The sequence below is a fragment of the Pleurodeles waltl genome, chromosome 8, assembly GCF_031143425.1.
Source record: "Pleurodeles waltl isolate 20211129_DDA chromosome 8, aPleWal1.hap1.20221129, whole genome shotgun sequence".
Lineage (NCBI taxonomy): Eukaryota > Metazoa > Chordata > Amphibia > Caudata > Salamandridae > Pleurodeles > Pleurodeles waltl.
In genome coordinates, this window is record NC_090447.1 from 517,108,734 (window position 1) to 517,124,597 (window position 15,864).

The window sequence follows — 15,864 nt, forward strand, 5'->3', positions numbered from 1 at the left end:
GGCTTGGAAGCAGGTTGTGGATCGGCCGGTGTTGAGGGCGTGGAGGGCATTGGCACTGTAGCAGCGTCGGACGGAGAGGGGGTCACAGGGGACAGGGGGTCTGGCGCTGGCTGTGATCCAGGCATGGATTGGCACAGACAGGCTTGCCTCTGGCGCGCGTCTGGTACGCCCGCTGCGTGCGGCCCCACAGCGGCCACCATTAAGAAGGGGAGGTGGGAGGGAGGAGCAGCTGGGGGGCGGGAGTATTGGTTGAATCGGGCGTGAGGGAGGCAGAGCCGCAGGGCATGCAACAGCCGACTGGAACACAGCGCGAGGGCCAAGCAAGGGGGAAAAACGGCAAAGAGGTGAACAGTTGGAAAAAAGGCTAAAAGAAGGAGAAAAAGGCAGAAAAAGGAGACAAAGGCAGAAAAAGGAGACAAAGAGCAGTAAAGAACAAAAAAATAAACAGACAGTCACAAGACAGACGCACAATACTTATGGCAACCACTAGACACCAGGGATGAGGCGCAGGTGGGAGCCTGCAGGTGGTGGAGGACCTCGAACTCACAGCAGCAGCAAGGGCAGGGTAAAGGGCATGGGCACAGTTAGGTGAAGCTGCGCGGCGTGGGGAGCGACCCGACCTTAAAAACAGGTCAGGGGTCACTCTCTGCACCGCGCAGCAGGCGCTATTAAGAAGGGGAGGTGAGAGGGAGGAGCAGCTGGGAGGCGGAAGCGTTGGTTGAATGGGGGCACAAGATGGGTGGGGCTGCAGGGGACGCAGCGGCGGGACTGGAACAGAGCGCGAGGGCCGAGCAAGGGGGAAAAACGGCAAGAGGTGAACGGTCGGAAAAAAGGCAGAAAAAGGAGACAAAGGCAGAAAAAGGAGACAAAGAGCAGTAAAGAACAAAAAAATAAACAGACAGTCACAAGACAGACGCACAATACTTACGGCAACCACTAGCCATCAGGGATGAGGCGCAGGCGGGAGCCTGCAGGTGCTGGAGGGCCTACAACTCACAGCAGCAGCGAGGGCGGGGTAAAGGGCACCGGCGCAGTTAAATGGAGCTTCATGGCCTGACCAAAACAAGGTCAAGGGTTGAGACAAAAAATCAAACTGCGTGTGGCACAACTCCTGGGTTTGCTCAACTTTACATGTTGGGTGGTGCGGGGAGGCAGGACTTTCTGCAGATGCATGGGGCTGGCGATCTCAGGTGCATCCCTCCCTCATCACAGGATTCGGATGACAGTATGTTTGTGAGAGGACATCAAAGTATGGGAACTTTTCCTGACGCAGTTCAATGGGGTATCCATGTCCTTTCGGGAGGAAGACTGTCTGGCAGGTGCAGACGCAGTGGGGGCCTCTGGTTTTAGCCTTTTTTGGGATGGGCAGTGGTGCACTGAGGCATGGCCGGCATAATGGTTGACTCAGGGCAGGAGCATTGTGCTCCTGGAATTCTTTCCACTGCTGGTGGCTTTGTCAGTGTGGGGTGACGAACTGGCCAACAGAACATTAATGTTCAACGTGGATAATTTGACAGTGGTTGACTTGGTAAACAGAAAGAGGGCCAGGGATCTCAGGATACTGCGGCTGTTGTGGAGGTTTATGCTTCATTGCTTTACTTTGAATATAATATTTAAGGCTGCGCATATTCCTGGGGTCAACAATTCTATTGCAGATTCCCTGTCTCGTTCGCAGTGGCTGTGTTTCCGCAAATTGTCACCAGGCACAGAAGAGCACAAGACAGCAGTCCAAGCAGACATTTGGGAGTGGGGGCGTGATGGTCATGAGGCTGGTGGAGATGTCACTAGTGGAATCCACCCTGAAGAGTTATCGCCTAGCATGATTGGAATTTCAGGACTTTGAGGTTTTTGTAGGGCAGTTCTGGAGGAAGGAACAGGGAGCTCTTGAGGCTCGAGTGTTGCATTTTGTACTATTTTTGATTCAGAAGAGCTTAACACCGCGACGATTGGGTGCAAGTTGGCAGGAGTGTCCTACTATGGGAAGTTGTTCTTTGGCTGGGATCCGGCGAAGGATGGTATTTTGGGTAAAATATTGAAAGGTGAGGGGGAAGGTAGTGCGCAAAGCAATTACATCTGACTTGCTCTTGGAAATTTTGCATGTACTTCCAGTTTGTTGTGTAGATGCTCATGAGGTGGCTATTTTTCGTTTGTGAATGATATGGATGTTTTTTGGGGCTGTTTGTGTGTCTGAATTGTTGGGTGTGGGGAAAGCATGTGGTGAGAGGGAGGGGTATGTGCGACGGCAGGGTAAGCACTTGGGTATCTGGTTGAGGCGGTCCAAAACGGATCAACTGGGCTGGGAAAAATGGATATGATTGGACAGAGGGGGTAGGGTGGAAGCATGTCGAGTGCCGGAATGGGACAGTTTCAGGGAACATAGGGTAGGAGAAGGGTGAAGTGTTTTTTGTCATGGGAACGGTAAGAAACTTACGGCTTTCCAGTTGTTGTCTGTTTTGAGAATGGCTTTGAGACGGATTGGAAGGCAGGCGGGTAATTTTGGCACTCATTTCTTCAGAATTGATGTGGCAACGGCGGCAGCCCGGTTGGGTTGGGACTGGGACCAAATCAGGCGTATTGGGAGGTGGCGGAGAGATATGTGAGGGCCTGAGTTGGAGTCTTTTCTGGGGCACAGAGTAGTTTGTGCCAAATGGGATGGGTCTTTTTCAGGTTTTGGGTTGGAATGGTGAGTGTGGGATATTGTCACACACTGAAATTTGTTTCTTCTTCTAGGTTCCTTGGGTGGCCCGGAGAAAGCGAAAGCGGTCACATGGCTGGTCGGACACTCGTTCATTCATTGGCGGCGAAATATGAGGAAAAGCACGTTTATGGACGTTCTCTTGCAAGTAGCAGGCATCAGGTGTTGTGGTGGGGAAATAGCAGAATGAGGTGGGGCAATTTGCTTCCTTTTATAACATTGATCATGGCGACATGGGGAGGTCCTGATGTATTGGTATTGGACCTTGGGGAAAATGATCTGGTCCGCCTATTGGGGTGCACCCTACTGCAACACATGCAGTGGGATTGGCATTGCAGAGGCAAAACATGCATAAGACCTGTTTGGTGTTTTTGCCCAGGAGGAAATGGAGAGAAGCAATGAAACATGGGGCTATTGCGAGGGCTCAGAGGAAGCTCAATTGGGCTATGCATGTTTTCTGCTGGGCGCATGCCATTAAGGTGCTGACGCACAAAGGGATTAAGGAGGAAGAACAGGTGCTCTTCAGGGATGACAAGAGTGCATCTCTCAGGAATGGGGAAGGGGCATTACATGTTGGAACTCCGTTTCTTGTTGACCAATTTGTGGGGGGAGAAGCTATGGAAGTATGAGCCTGTTTAAAGGCTATGAGGTGTTGCAGTGGTTTCGCTGGTGGGGCAGCAAAACGCCCAAGGGGTTTGTGCTGGGTGGCAGAAGATGGGGGATGGTGGAGAGTCAGATGTGGGCCGGGCCACCCTACCAGGGGGAGGGAAGAAGCAGGTGAAGGATGACAGAGTGGGGGATGCCCAATTCAGACAGGAGGCAAAAGGAAAAGGGGGGTCGTGTGGGAGAATGGAAGTGGAGGCTGGGTGAATGGAGGCAAAAGTGGGAGAATGAAGTGAGAATGGAAGACAGTGGGAGTTCCAAAGGTTATAGATGAAAAGATGTTTATTTAAAGTCCCAGTTATGTTGATGTTATATTATGATGAGCAATACTGTCCTAATAAATGGCCTTTTACACTAGTCAAATGGGTGTCGAAGTCAATGTCCCAAAGGCTACAGGCCGGCTTTGACTATACTCAGGGGTGGAGGCTGCAGGTATGTTGATTTAGGAGGTAGAGGACTTTGTTGCATCTTCAAGGCATAAGGTGGAAGTTTCAAGACTCCCTTCTTTCCTCTCTGGGGCATACACTCTGCTTCACTAAGTGGACTGCCACCCATGGCCTCAGAGGGGGTAAATTCAGTGCCAGGAACACAGTGGCAGTTTGTCCTTATGGACATCAGTTGGGACTCGCTCTCATTGTTTTCTGTCAATTGTTATTACACTAATAGTGGATGATAACATATTATTCACTATTAGTGTCAATAAAAAGGGACAATTAGCTTAAATATGCCCTTCATTGGCAGCTGAGGAAAGTAAAAATGCATTTAAATGTGTGGTGCATGCATGCTTGCAGGTGAGAGTGTGTTTATGTGAGAGAGTTTGTGTGTAAGTGTGCATGTGTAAGCATGTGTCTGTGAGTGAAAGTGGAGTTCATTCGCACCTGACGTCACTTCTGCTACCCCTGGCAATTTGGTGAATTGACATCCATGCCGCCACCTCACCACAAGGGAACACAGGGAGGAACAGTGGGGGCTCACGACCTCTGAAATATCCTGCCAAAAGTACTGTTTTTTAGATAATGAGTTATATGGAGGAAAATAAAATTAATATAAACTTCCAAACATTTCACATAAAACATGTAATGGTTTTCTTTATTTTGTCCTAGGGTGTTTTATAGAGAAATTTTGAAGTAAACAAAATGAAACTGGAAGAAATCTTTAAAAGAGGATAGTGAATTGCAGCTTATAAATGTGCCTGATACTCCATACTTATTTAGACTGACATAGTTTTACTGATCTAAATGCACTGAATACATAGAGTGGTCTTTGGGTCAAGCCCTTATTTATGACTGGACGGTTTTCTTACTGATCTCACTTACCTACTCTGATCCAATGGATTTCCTCCTTGTTCTTGTGTTTGTCTCACCTAAGGAGCATTTCAGTCTCACCATAATTGGCTGCCATGTATCCTTCCGCTGTTGATGTAAGATGTTTCTATTTCAGTAGATATGAGGAAATATATTCTCTCCCACCTTATCTCTTTTGCTCCTGATCCTCCCTTCCACCCCTCTTTCCTTATTAAAATGTACAGTTTCAGCTAATGCTTGCATCGCCAGCTGCCTCACTCTCTGAGCTCCGCCCATCTCTGTCTCAGAGGGGTTCCACTTTGAAATGGGCTTTAGCCTTTACAAAATGGCTGCCCATGTGTGTATATATGCCTTTATCCACAGCAGCCATTGTTGAATGGATTTTCTTAAATAAGAAACTTTATTCAAAGATTGCCACCAAAGGTGGTCACATCTCCACAGAGTCCATTTTCAAATACATTCTCTGAAAGTTAATTCAAGGATGACAGCTGCATGTGCACACACATGACAGCCATCTAGTAATAAATAAGCCTTGGCAAAGGCAATAGTTTTCGCGAGCAAGACGTATTGGCTTTGCAAGAGCTTGTTCATTTTGTACACGCAAATCATCACCAAATCAGCCTGGTTTAAGTATTCTTTGCAGCATATGCCTTGTTTACCTATTTACTGTCAAAGACAGTAAATGCTGCATACTTTTGTTGGCTTGCACATCTATGTTTTGATTGACACTCATGGGATTCTCCTCCCAAGTAATGATGCTGTTACTTTTCTTGCGGCTCACATTTAAAAATGTGAATCACATTTTCATCTTGGACTTCTGAAGTGGTAATTATTAATTCTGACCATATAAATCTTGCAGACCATTTTGAGTGCTGACTGACCTTAAACAAGTGGCTACACATTTGTCTCACAAGTATGTGTCTGCCCATGGTATATTTAACATATCCCCTCCCGTTGTTTGGCCATTGTAATGACTGATATTTTAGTTTTAGTCTAATTTTTATAGATACTCCCGTTTCTTAGATATAGTCTGACGACGACACATATATTAAGAACTTGAAGGTCGAAATATTGACTTTCTCTAAGTGGATTATTGAACAAATAGATCATGGATATGACTTTTGCCTCTAACTTTGAGAAGTATTAAGATACAATCTGTGAATTCTCCTTCCACGTATTCTTTCATTTTTAATGGTAAATAGATACACCTGCCACTTTATCTGGCCTTTTGGTTGCTTCAAATTTTTATTGTTAACCATCACGAGGATCATTCAGTTGTACGCTCACCCAGCACTGTGCACTGTACCAACGTACGTATATGAACTTTGCAATATTATTGTTCTTTTTTCCACAATAATTAAACAAACGACTGCATATATCTGATAGGACTGTCTGTTCCCAGGAATAATAGCCACAGTAGCGTCTACTGTAGGACCTCTGTTGCTGTGACATTTCTTCCCACATGTGCAGGGACTAGAATTTCACCTCTAATGAGGAGGTACACTATGAATATCTACATTCCCCTATCCCAGGGACATGGTGGTGGCAGGGACATGCTCAAGATAAGTCATTTCTGACACTGTTTTATGAGAGAGGGTTTTCAGAGGCAAAGTCTCTGATACTCTGTAGAATTATCCACTCAAGATAGGGCAGATGTACCGCCACCTTTTTCTACAGATTTACCTCTGCTTTCTGGTGGAAATAGTAAATAAACTGGCTGGTTTTACAAAGTAGTATTTATATTGTTGAATGTTTTCTAAACCATATCACTAGTCACAGCAGACTCTTTGAATCTGACAATTTATTGCTGAATTTTCAGTTACTACTCACCTCCAAATCAGGCTGTCTGTGGTCATCTCACTCATGACCTCACTGCCAAGTTCGCCAACAAAGGTGGTATTAATGAGGATGAGTTAAGAAAGTGGGCACTAGTTCCCTATATACACCACTGACAATACTAGCAAACTACCCTCAAGTCTTGGAGGATGCCAGTTGATGCCAGTAATTTATCTGTCAAGCAGCAGGGGTAGATCACACTACATCATGTATTCACATACACCTGAGCATATCAGTTCTGGCAATATGTGCATATAAATACAATGGGGCTCGATTACATTTTATTTTACCTACTGTACCTGTTTCCACTCTTCCTGTTCCAAGACTGTTAATTCTGGAGTCAAAGGAGGTAACTGTGCGCCCGAGTCCAGGAAGGGCAGTTCTAAGATTGGGCTGCCCCTGTAGTCGGCATGGAAAAGTGCAACATGTTCCTTAGCATCCACGTTACCCACTTCAGGGCTGGACATGTCATTCTTGCTTGTGCTTGTCTGGCCGGTGCAAGGGATGTGCAGGCTGGCGCTGTCTTCTCCTGACCCTGCAGAGGGGCATCTCATGTCCTCAGTTATCAGAGGTGACCCCTCCACCCGTTGGCCAATCCTGTCTTTAGAAAGGCTGCTTCCTGCTCTCGATTTTGGAGGTCGCAGGGCGGTCCTAAACTGCAATAAAAGAAACAATGTAACTAGCAAAGTTGACCAAGCAAGCACATTATTAGCAAAATCCGAGCCAGAGCTGAGGCAAGGGTCTGGCTTGGCTCTAGGAGCTAGAGCACAAGCCGACCTATCAAAATAACTGCCACGTAAATTGTGAAAAAATCGTCTGCCAAAATTAAGATAGAGATTTAAATTTGGAAGCATTTTTTTTTTTATTGGAATTGATAGTCTATGAGCATAGGGCCCAGTTCACAAAAGTAAATCTGTCTGTAAAAGTAGGTTTATGATCACATTTACCTAATTTAAGACCGCAAGGAACACACAAAGTGATTCCTGATAGGTATTACTCTGTTTACTTGGGCAAAGATCTCTGCTACAAGTGCAGAGCTCTCTGCTTACATAAATCCCATTTAAGCATTAATGGCATCCCAATGCGTGGTTAGCCCAGTTTTTGAATGCCTCCAAACTAGTACTTCGGTCAGCAGTTACAAACTCCTCAGACCCCCTAACCTTTCCAGTCTGGAAAGGGTAGAAGATTCACTGCAGACAAGGGCTAGTGTACATTCATTTCCAGACTGTGCAGAGAAATGAATCGCCCCTGTATTTGGTAGCAGGTAGGGTTTGCAAATCGATTTATCCATGGTAAAAATGTTTTCCCTACAGAGATAAAACAAATAAACAAAATGTGCATTTGCAAAGGGGAATCCATTCTCACTGTACAGAGTTCTCTGCCACAGAGAACACAGTACAGAGGGTATTGAAACCTGAAAGTAATTTGCATGGTTTTCCATGGAAGTCACGTCAAAACCTGTGCCAATTAGAATTTGTGAACTACAGAAAGTAGTAAAATTACACTGTTATGTTGTGTGTATTTGTACAGCACACTGTCACCCATGAAGGTATCCCCGCGCTGTACAGGTGTGTGAGGCTAGGCCCTGGAGTGAGGTGAGGAACCACACTAACGTCTTCAGGTTCTTGTGGAATTTAAAAAGAGAGGAGGATGCTCTGATGTGTAGTTGGAGGTTACTCCAAGCTTTACGCAAGATGTGAGAGAAGGCTGATCTTCAGTTCTGTTTCCGTGAATGCATGGGATTTATGTTAGTAGGAGTCAGAGGTGCCTGGATTATTGATGAAAGTGTATGTGCCTGTCCGGGTAGGCTGCGCATGTGTTGTGGGGTGCTTGGTTTCTGTGGATGAGAAGCTTGGACTGCGTGCGCTTGTGTATAGAGAGCCAGTGGAGCTCTTTCATGTGTGGTGCGATGTGTGTCCTGCATGGCAGGTTGAGGATGAGTTTGGTCACTGGGTTCTGGACATTTTTGAGTCTTCTTGTGAGGTGTTTGATTATTCCTGCTTAAAAAGAGTTCCCATAGTCCTGCCTGCTGGTGATGAGGGCCTGGGTGATGGTCTTTCTGATGTATATCAGTAGCCACTTGTAGATCTTTCTCAGCATCTTCAGAATGTGGAAGCAGGTTGTGGTGACAGCTTTGAACTGGCCCAACATATCCAGTTTGTTCTTGATGATGATCCTGAAGTTTCTGGGTTTTGTGCTGGGATAGGCGTGGGCCCAATGTCAGTAGACAACCAGCTAGAATCCCATGACAAGGCACCTTTTCAAAAGAGAACCACTTCTGTCTTGTCGGTGTTCAGCTTGAGACAGTTTGTCTGCATTGAGATGGCCACTTGGGACATGCAAGCGGTGAATGTGTTCCTTGTGTTATGGGATCTATCTGAAAGGAACAGTGAATGTTGAGCGTCGTTGGCGTAGGAGAGGAAGTTGATATCGTGGGTGTGGATGACATCAGCCAGAATGGTAATGTAGATGTTGCAGAGATTAGGGCTGACTGAAGAGCGTTGATGTACTCTGCAGATGAGGCTTACTGCTCTTAGGTTGACTATATTTTGTTCTTCCAGTTAGAAATGAGAAAATCCATCAGAAGGCAGGTCCCTGAATGCCGGTCTGATGAGGATAGAGACGAATACGATGTCAAACGCAGCCGAGAGGTTCAGTAGGATGAGGGCCTGAGTTTCTTCTCTGTCCAGGATCAAATAGGTATCATCTCTAGAGAACATTTAAAAATATGAATGTGGTACTACTACTTTCTTTGTGAATATGGTCCATGAACTTAGAAACATTTATGAACCACTCCCTCCTGCCATTACCACGATGAAGCCATTAGTGACCCAGCACGCCAATTGTCATGCTCCCCCAATATGTAGTCTATATTGTTATTTTACACAATGCAATCTGTTAGTCTAATCATACACTAGGGACAGTTTTAAATAGCATACATCCTGAACTTAATTACTTTAAAGTCCTCCTAAAGGTGATGCTCAACGAAAAGGAGGAAATATTTGCACAAGATCACAAAATATGGTCAGATGGGAATGCACGGACTGAACCCAGGTTTCCTGCTTACACACTGTGCAATTCAGCCAGTGAATTCTTTTGGGGGCTACACCAATGCATTGTGCTATATGAATAAATGTATTACATACTGCATCAAGCTGCAACAAAAAGTATTTGTTTCAATAGGCACCCTATTTTATGTTGCTATCATCAGCTTCCCACAGTGAAGCTAACTACTCATTGCCAAAAGAAAAAGGTGTTGGAGATCCCACATAGGACCTGATTGTGTAGAATCTGTGCAGAGCTGTGGGAGTGTTGAAGTGAGGAGCAATGCTAGTGATGTTCCTAATTGTCCAATCAGACAATAGACTGAAAAACTACTAGCATAACGTCTCTCACCGGGCACTTTCACTACTCACACCCGTATTTATACTTTTTTTAGCGCCGCATTTGCGTCACTTTTTAACGCAAAAGCGGTGCAAACTTGCAAAATCCAATTGTATTTTGTAAGTTTGCGCCGTTTTTTCGTCAAAAAGCGGCGCAAATGCGGCGCTAAAAAAGTATAAATACGGGCCTCAGAGTCTACACAGTCAGCCCATCTGCCCTCCCTCTCCGTCAGGAAATAATCAAAAATTGTAAAAGACTATGGCATGGTACATACCAGCACCTCCTCTTCTGCCAAGGGTGAGGAAGGGATAATGTGCAAGGGGGCTTGGAGAATGATTGAGAACACCATTGCTGGGCAGAAAGTGCATGAAAGTTTGGCTTGTTTGTGCCTCAAGAATCCAAGAGGACCTTCAACTGAGCCAAAGCCAGACATCAGTAGCTCACCCACCGACAGTACTAGCAACAGAGTGATGTGAATAACTTAAGAAGCATTGGCAAAGCCAATAGTTCTTGCCATTGACCATTGACCTATGGTGTTTAGCCACACTGCACAGCATCCCCAATGCTATGCAGAGTAGCAAAAGTTTGAAAAAAATAGAAAGAAAAAAAGATGCAGCCATCTGTGCCACCACAGATGTATGCTTCTATAAAATGTTACTTGTGTTTTTTTTTAGTTACAGATCCGAGTTGGATCGGTAGCTGAAAATAAAATAAAACATGCAAAGGTGTGCTTTTTAAGTGATTCAAGTGAGCCGAAGATTGGAAGGAGACACAGAAACGGGAGAGGGGAGATTAAATCAATGGGGATTTTGAAGCACATGGTGGAGGGCAGAAGGGACAGGGAAGCAACAAGGACGTGCAGGTGGGGAGGCAATTGTGAGAAAGAAAAAGGTGAGCACAACATGGAGAGGGTGGGGACAAACACAAGATTGACAAGCTGGGGCACAAATATGAAGTAGGCAAATTATAATGATAATGAAAGCCAACCAATGGTAAGCAATAGGTGGGCTCCAAGTCCCTCTGTGTTCTTGGTAAACTACAATATGTCTTGCAACAGAAAAAGAATGCACTGTCTAGTAGGCTTAACCTAAAAAGGCAACACCACTTTCCATTTGGCCAATCAGGCAGTGCTTTCAGGAGTTAACTGAACAGTGTTGAGGTGTCTGCGTCCTTAGTTTGTACGTATGAATGTGGAGCGAGCTACTCAACAGTTTTAGACCTACATGGATGTTATGGATGAAAACAGAATAGTGGTCATATTAGGGTTGATTGACTCACAATGTGAGCATCACTGTGTAATGCAAACTACACCAAAAAAATAGCTTACATAGTGACAGTGCTGTATTCCTAAGCACCACAAGTGCTTCGGAAAGAGTCCAGCATCAATGAGAAACACTCTATCCCTTCACCAAATAAGCAGAAGCCTCGCGCTTGACTTCTGCATGGACACTAATTCATTTGTCACTATAATAACTCGGGACAAGGGCCTGTTCTTAACAGCAAGCTTGCAATCACTAGGTAGTGGAGATAAAATCCTTTGGTCAAGACTTAAGAACTCACCCTGAGGATTTCCAAGATGGTTGGTATTTTCATTTCTATTCCTGTGGAAGGGGTAGAAATCGATATGATGCTAAAACAATCAGACACTGCATGAGAGCTTTGAGAAATTGGGGGAACAGTGGACGAATTCACACAGAGGCTAGTATTGATTCCTGTGTGGCTTGTGCTTTCAAGCAGAGGCTAGTTTTACATGGCAAGTAAAAGCAGATCGGTAAGTGTGTTGTCACTGCAAAGTACCACCCTCTTGCACCGACGCACTTGTTTTTGGTAAAATGGGTAGCTGTGCACCACACACATATTAGTGGTCATCTGTTGATTTGTACCAACAAGAGCTGTTTTTGTTCATTGACATGGTTCACATTTTGTAGAATTTTGCATGAGTGCCAGCATAAATCTATAATTTCCATGGTTCAGGTAAAACATTATTTTTCTGAATTGGCTCTATAACCTTTAAGAGTCCACTTGTAACCGAACACTTAATTTTTTTAGCCATCTATGAGAAAGCTGTAGGTCCTGAGAATGGTCTCATGTATTAGTGGCATCAGAAAGCGAAACATCGATTTTGAACTTTGCTACCAACATAATTTGACAGTGCTGCTAAGTTTCTGGCAGCTGTTTAGTGATTGTTTGTCTAACTTGCAAGGTCTCCTCTTTAAACACTCTTATTTGGCCAATATGTACACTTGTAATTCTGTCTTCATTGTACTTTATTGTAAGCTATTTGTGTGTGTGAGCTTCGTGTTCATTGTGATGTTATATATTTTATAATATGTCTATTAAAATTAAAATCCTTTGTTTGCAGTATTGTATCTTCAATGTCATGCTCCCCTTTTTCCAACACAAATGTGTTACTTATATGGGGGCATATTTATACTTCCTTTGCGCTTAATTAGCATAATTGTTTATACTAATTCAGAACAAACTTAACTCCATATTTATATTTTGACGCTAGTCCTGTCTAGCGCCAAAATATAGAAGTTAAAGTCATTTTTGGGATGCGTGAAACCACCTTGCGTCAATGAGATGCAAGGTAGGCGTCCCCGTCCCAAAAATGACTCTAAGGCCCTAGCGCCTTATTTATCCTCCCGTGAAAAAAAGGTGCATGGGGGGAGGCGGGCCCAAATAATGGTGCTAAACCTACTTAGCACCATTATTTAACACCTTGGTCAGAGCAGGCGTTAGGGTACCTGTGGACCCATTTCTATGGTCAAGCACCATGGAAAGAGACCAGAGGTGCCCACCCTAAGCCCCAGGAACACCTCCACCCACACCAGAGGGACACCAGAGGATGGGGGACCCCATTCCAGGCAAGTATGGTAAGTAGAGGTATGTATTTTAAATATTTATTTAAAGTGCCATTGGGGGCCCTGAATTGGGCTCCCTACATGGCACTGGGTGCAATGGCCATGCCCAGGTGACACGTATCCCCTGTGCTGTCCACTGGGGTGGTGGGCATAACTCCTGTCTTTTATAAGACAGGAGTCATGTGGTATGGATGGTTTTGCATAGGAAATGACGCTAGGCTGGCTAGAGGCATTTTTATTGCCTCTAATCAGCTTAATGTCATTTTTTGGTGCAAAACTCTCTTCCCCCATACCGCCACCCATACCCAGCTAACATTATTTTCCCAGACGTTAGCCCACCTTTTGCGCCGGCTTGCTGGATTCCATAAATTTGGCATCCGGCTGGCGCTCTGGAATGCTCTGTGTTTGCGCAGTTTTGCGTCAAAAAGTATAAATATGGGCTATTGTTTGCTCTGAATAATTAATTCCTTCTGAAGCACTTTCTTGCATATACTTTTTGTTCCAGCTTCCCTGTGGTTATTAAGTAGCCCTGATCATTCATCATTTAGCTGAAGGCTGACTTTATGAAGTTGAAACTATGTCTTCATAGTCGCCTAACTATTTTAACAGTTCACAGACAAAAACCAATTTAAGTAAGATAGACAACTAAACAGAAGACTGCATCATAGATTGGACTATTGCTCTTCCACGCTCTTTTTATATAGTGTGTGAATTAGTAGTATGCTTAGTTACCTGTTTTATTTGCATGTCTTAATTTGGAATTACCTTTGCAATTAGATGTGTTTTGAATAGAATTTGTGATACAATATTTTTGATATATGAGCACTGGACATAAAATAATAAAGTTCTTGTTAAGTAATATTTAATAAAAAAATGTATTGAGTGATTGTCCACTAGATTAATTCAGTGGTATACTTTTTATTTAAAGATGTCGTTATTGAGTATGGCACGACACAGTCTAGAACAGGCATCACATACGTTTATATCAACAAAGGCACTATGGCCCTCATTCTGACCTTGGCGGGCGGCGGAGGCCGCCCGCCAAAGTCCCGCCGTCAGATTACCGTTCCGCGGTCGAAAGACCGCGGCGGTAATTCTGACTTTCCCGCTGGGCTGGCGGGCGGTCGCCTTCAGACCGCCCGCCAGCCCAGCGGGAAAGAGGCTTCCACGATGAAGCCGGCTCGGAATCGAGCCGGCGGAGTGGAAGCTGTGCGACGGGTGCAGTTGCACCCGTCGCGTATTTCACTGTCTGCGCAGCAGACAGTGAAATACTTGTAGGGGCCCTCTTACGGGGGCCCCTGCAATGCCCATGCCAGTGGCATGGGCACTGCAGGGGCCCCCAGGGGCCCGCGACCCCCCCTACCGCCATCCGGATCCCGGCGGTCCGACCGCCGGGATCTGGATGGCGGTAGGGGGGGTCGGAATCCCCGCGGCGGTGAAGCAAGCTGCGCCGCCGCGGAGGATTCAATGGGGCGGCGGTACACTGGCGGGACCCCGCCAGTGGTGCCGGTCCGACCGCGGCTTTACCGCCGCGGTCGGAATCCCCATTGGAGCACCGCCGGCCTGTCGGCGGTGCTCCCGCGGTCCTCCGCCCTGGCGGTCAAAGACCGCCAGGGTCAGAATGACCACCTATATGATTACATAGTATATTGTACATCAGTTGATTGATAATTAATATGGAAGATCTCAGGAACTTCCCAACATGGTAATAGCCAGATGGCACAGTAATGTCCCTATGTTGAACTCACAGTACACTTGCCCCATCTTGCACCCGTATATAGCTGGTGGTCTGCCAGTCCAGGTAACATCTCCCTAAGACAATACACAGAGCTAGGCAGTAACGGTAACAGGAAATAAAGAAAGAGTAAAGAACAGAAATAGCAACAACAGCAGTAGCGGCAGCATGATGTCGCAGTTACAGTCAATCACTCTCACCCCCAGTAAATCTGGGCAGGGGGGCAGGAGTGGGGGAGAGTGGTCAATAGGCAAAGAGAGGGGGCAGTGCACCCACTGGGGGAGAATCAAGCATTCAGGAGGATGGGCAGTTTGTGGCAGCAGGTCGCGCAGTTCCACTTATCAGGGATTATATCCCTAGGACGGGACCTCCTATCTGGGCTCTGGGGCAGGTGCCCTACCACTGCAGTGGATGTCATCGAGTCTGGGTGTTGTGGATTTTTTGTGGACTTTGTCTGGGTTGAGGGACCCGCAGCATCCAATAACTCCAGTATAGTGCCCCATTTCTCCAAATCCCTCTCAGCGTATTCAACTTACGCAATATCGCAACTCTCGCTCCTCTGCTATCCCCCACTCAAGCATGTCTGCCAGCCAATTCAATGCAGCGCTTAGTTAGCACCAGTCATAGCAGGGCGAACCTATGGTTCATCCTGGTTAGCCATTTGGGTGCCGGGAGGGCCCCCAGAAGACAGTGCTTTATCGACGCATCCAATCGGACCCAAGTGGCCCCTCGAATCATCCACAATATTTCGCCCCAGTGTCTCTGCAATCTGCAACACTCCCATGTCATCCGTAAGAATGTTGCAAGCTCCATGCCACATCTGGGACACGCTGCTGGTTGCGTCACATCAATTCTGTGTAGTCTCTGTGGTGTTAAGTATGTGCAGTGCAAATAGTGCAATTGGGTAAGTTTGAACGCGCATTTCTGGCCACCTCCTGGATCTGTGCACAAGCCCGTCACCATTCTCTCTGTATGAAAGGCTCAGGTAAATCACCTGCTCACCTGTTATGGACACCTGACATGTCCACTGGGCTGTAGGCTTTCAGGGCTTTTTATAAATTGGATATCATGCTCCTTAAGGAGCCCGGGACCAGCAGTAGCTGCAGTGTTCAGGATTCCTCAGGTGCCATGGGGAATCCTACACAGACCTCGCCTGTTGTGCTGGAGATCTTGCTGCAAGAATTGTCCAGGTCCTACACACAGCCTCCAAGCTCACTGTCTAATTTCAAGATCTCCAGCTTCACTCTGCTCTTCTTACCAGCCCACACCAGATACACCACCAGGCGATTTAGTTTAGAAATGGTGGTGAGTTCTGCAGAATATAGAGGCAGCATGGTAGTAGTACTGTAGGAAAGTACACTCTGTTTGGCATGTTACCCCAAT

At 45.9% G+C, this 15,864-nt stretch overlaps 1 protein-coding gene across 2 annotated transcripts in view; it reads right to left on the bottom strand.

Annotated features, from left to right (window-relative positions):
- PPEF1 (protein phosphatase with EF-hand domain 1) overlaps positions 1-15,864 on the bottom strand; it is a 471,481-nt gene that overhangs the window by 112,908 nt on the left and 342,709 nt on the right. For both annotated transcript variants that reach the window (XM_069204506.1, XM_069204505.1), the window contains exon 11: positions 6,798-7,154. In XM_069204506.1, the coding sequence (XP_069060607.1) occupies positions 6,798-7,154 (357 nt within the window). The remainder of the gene's footprint in view (positions 1-6,797; positions 7,155-15,864) is intronic.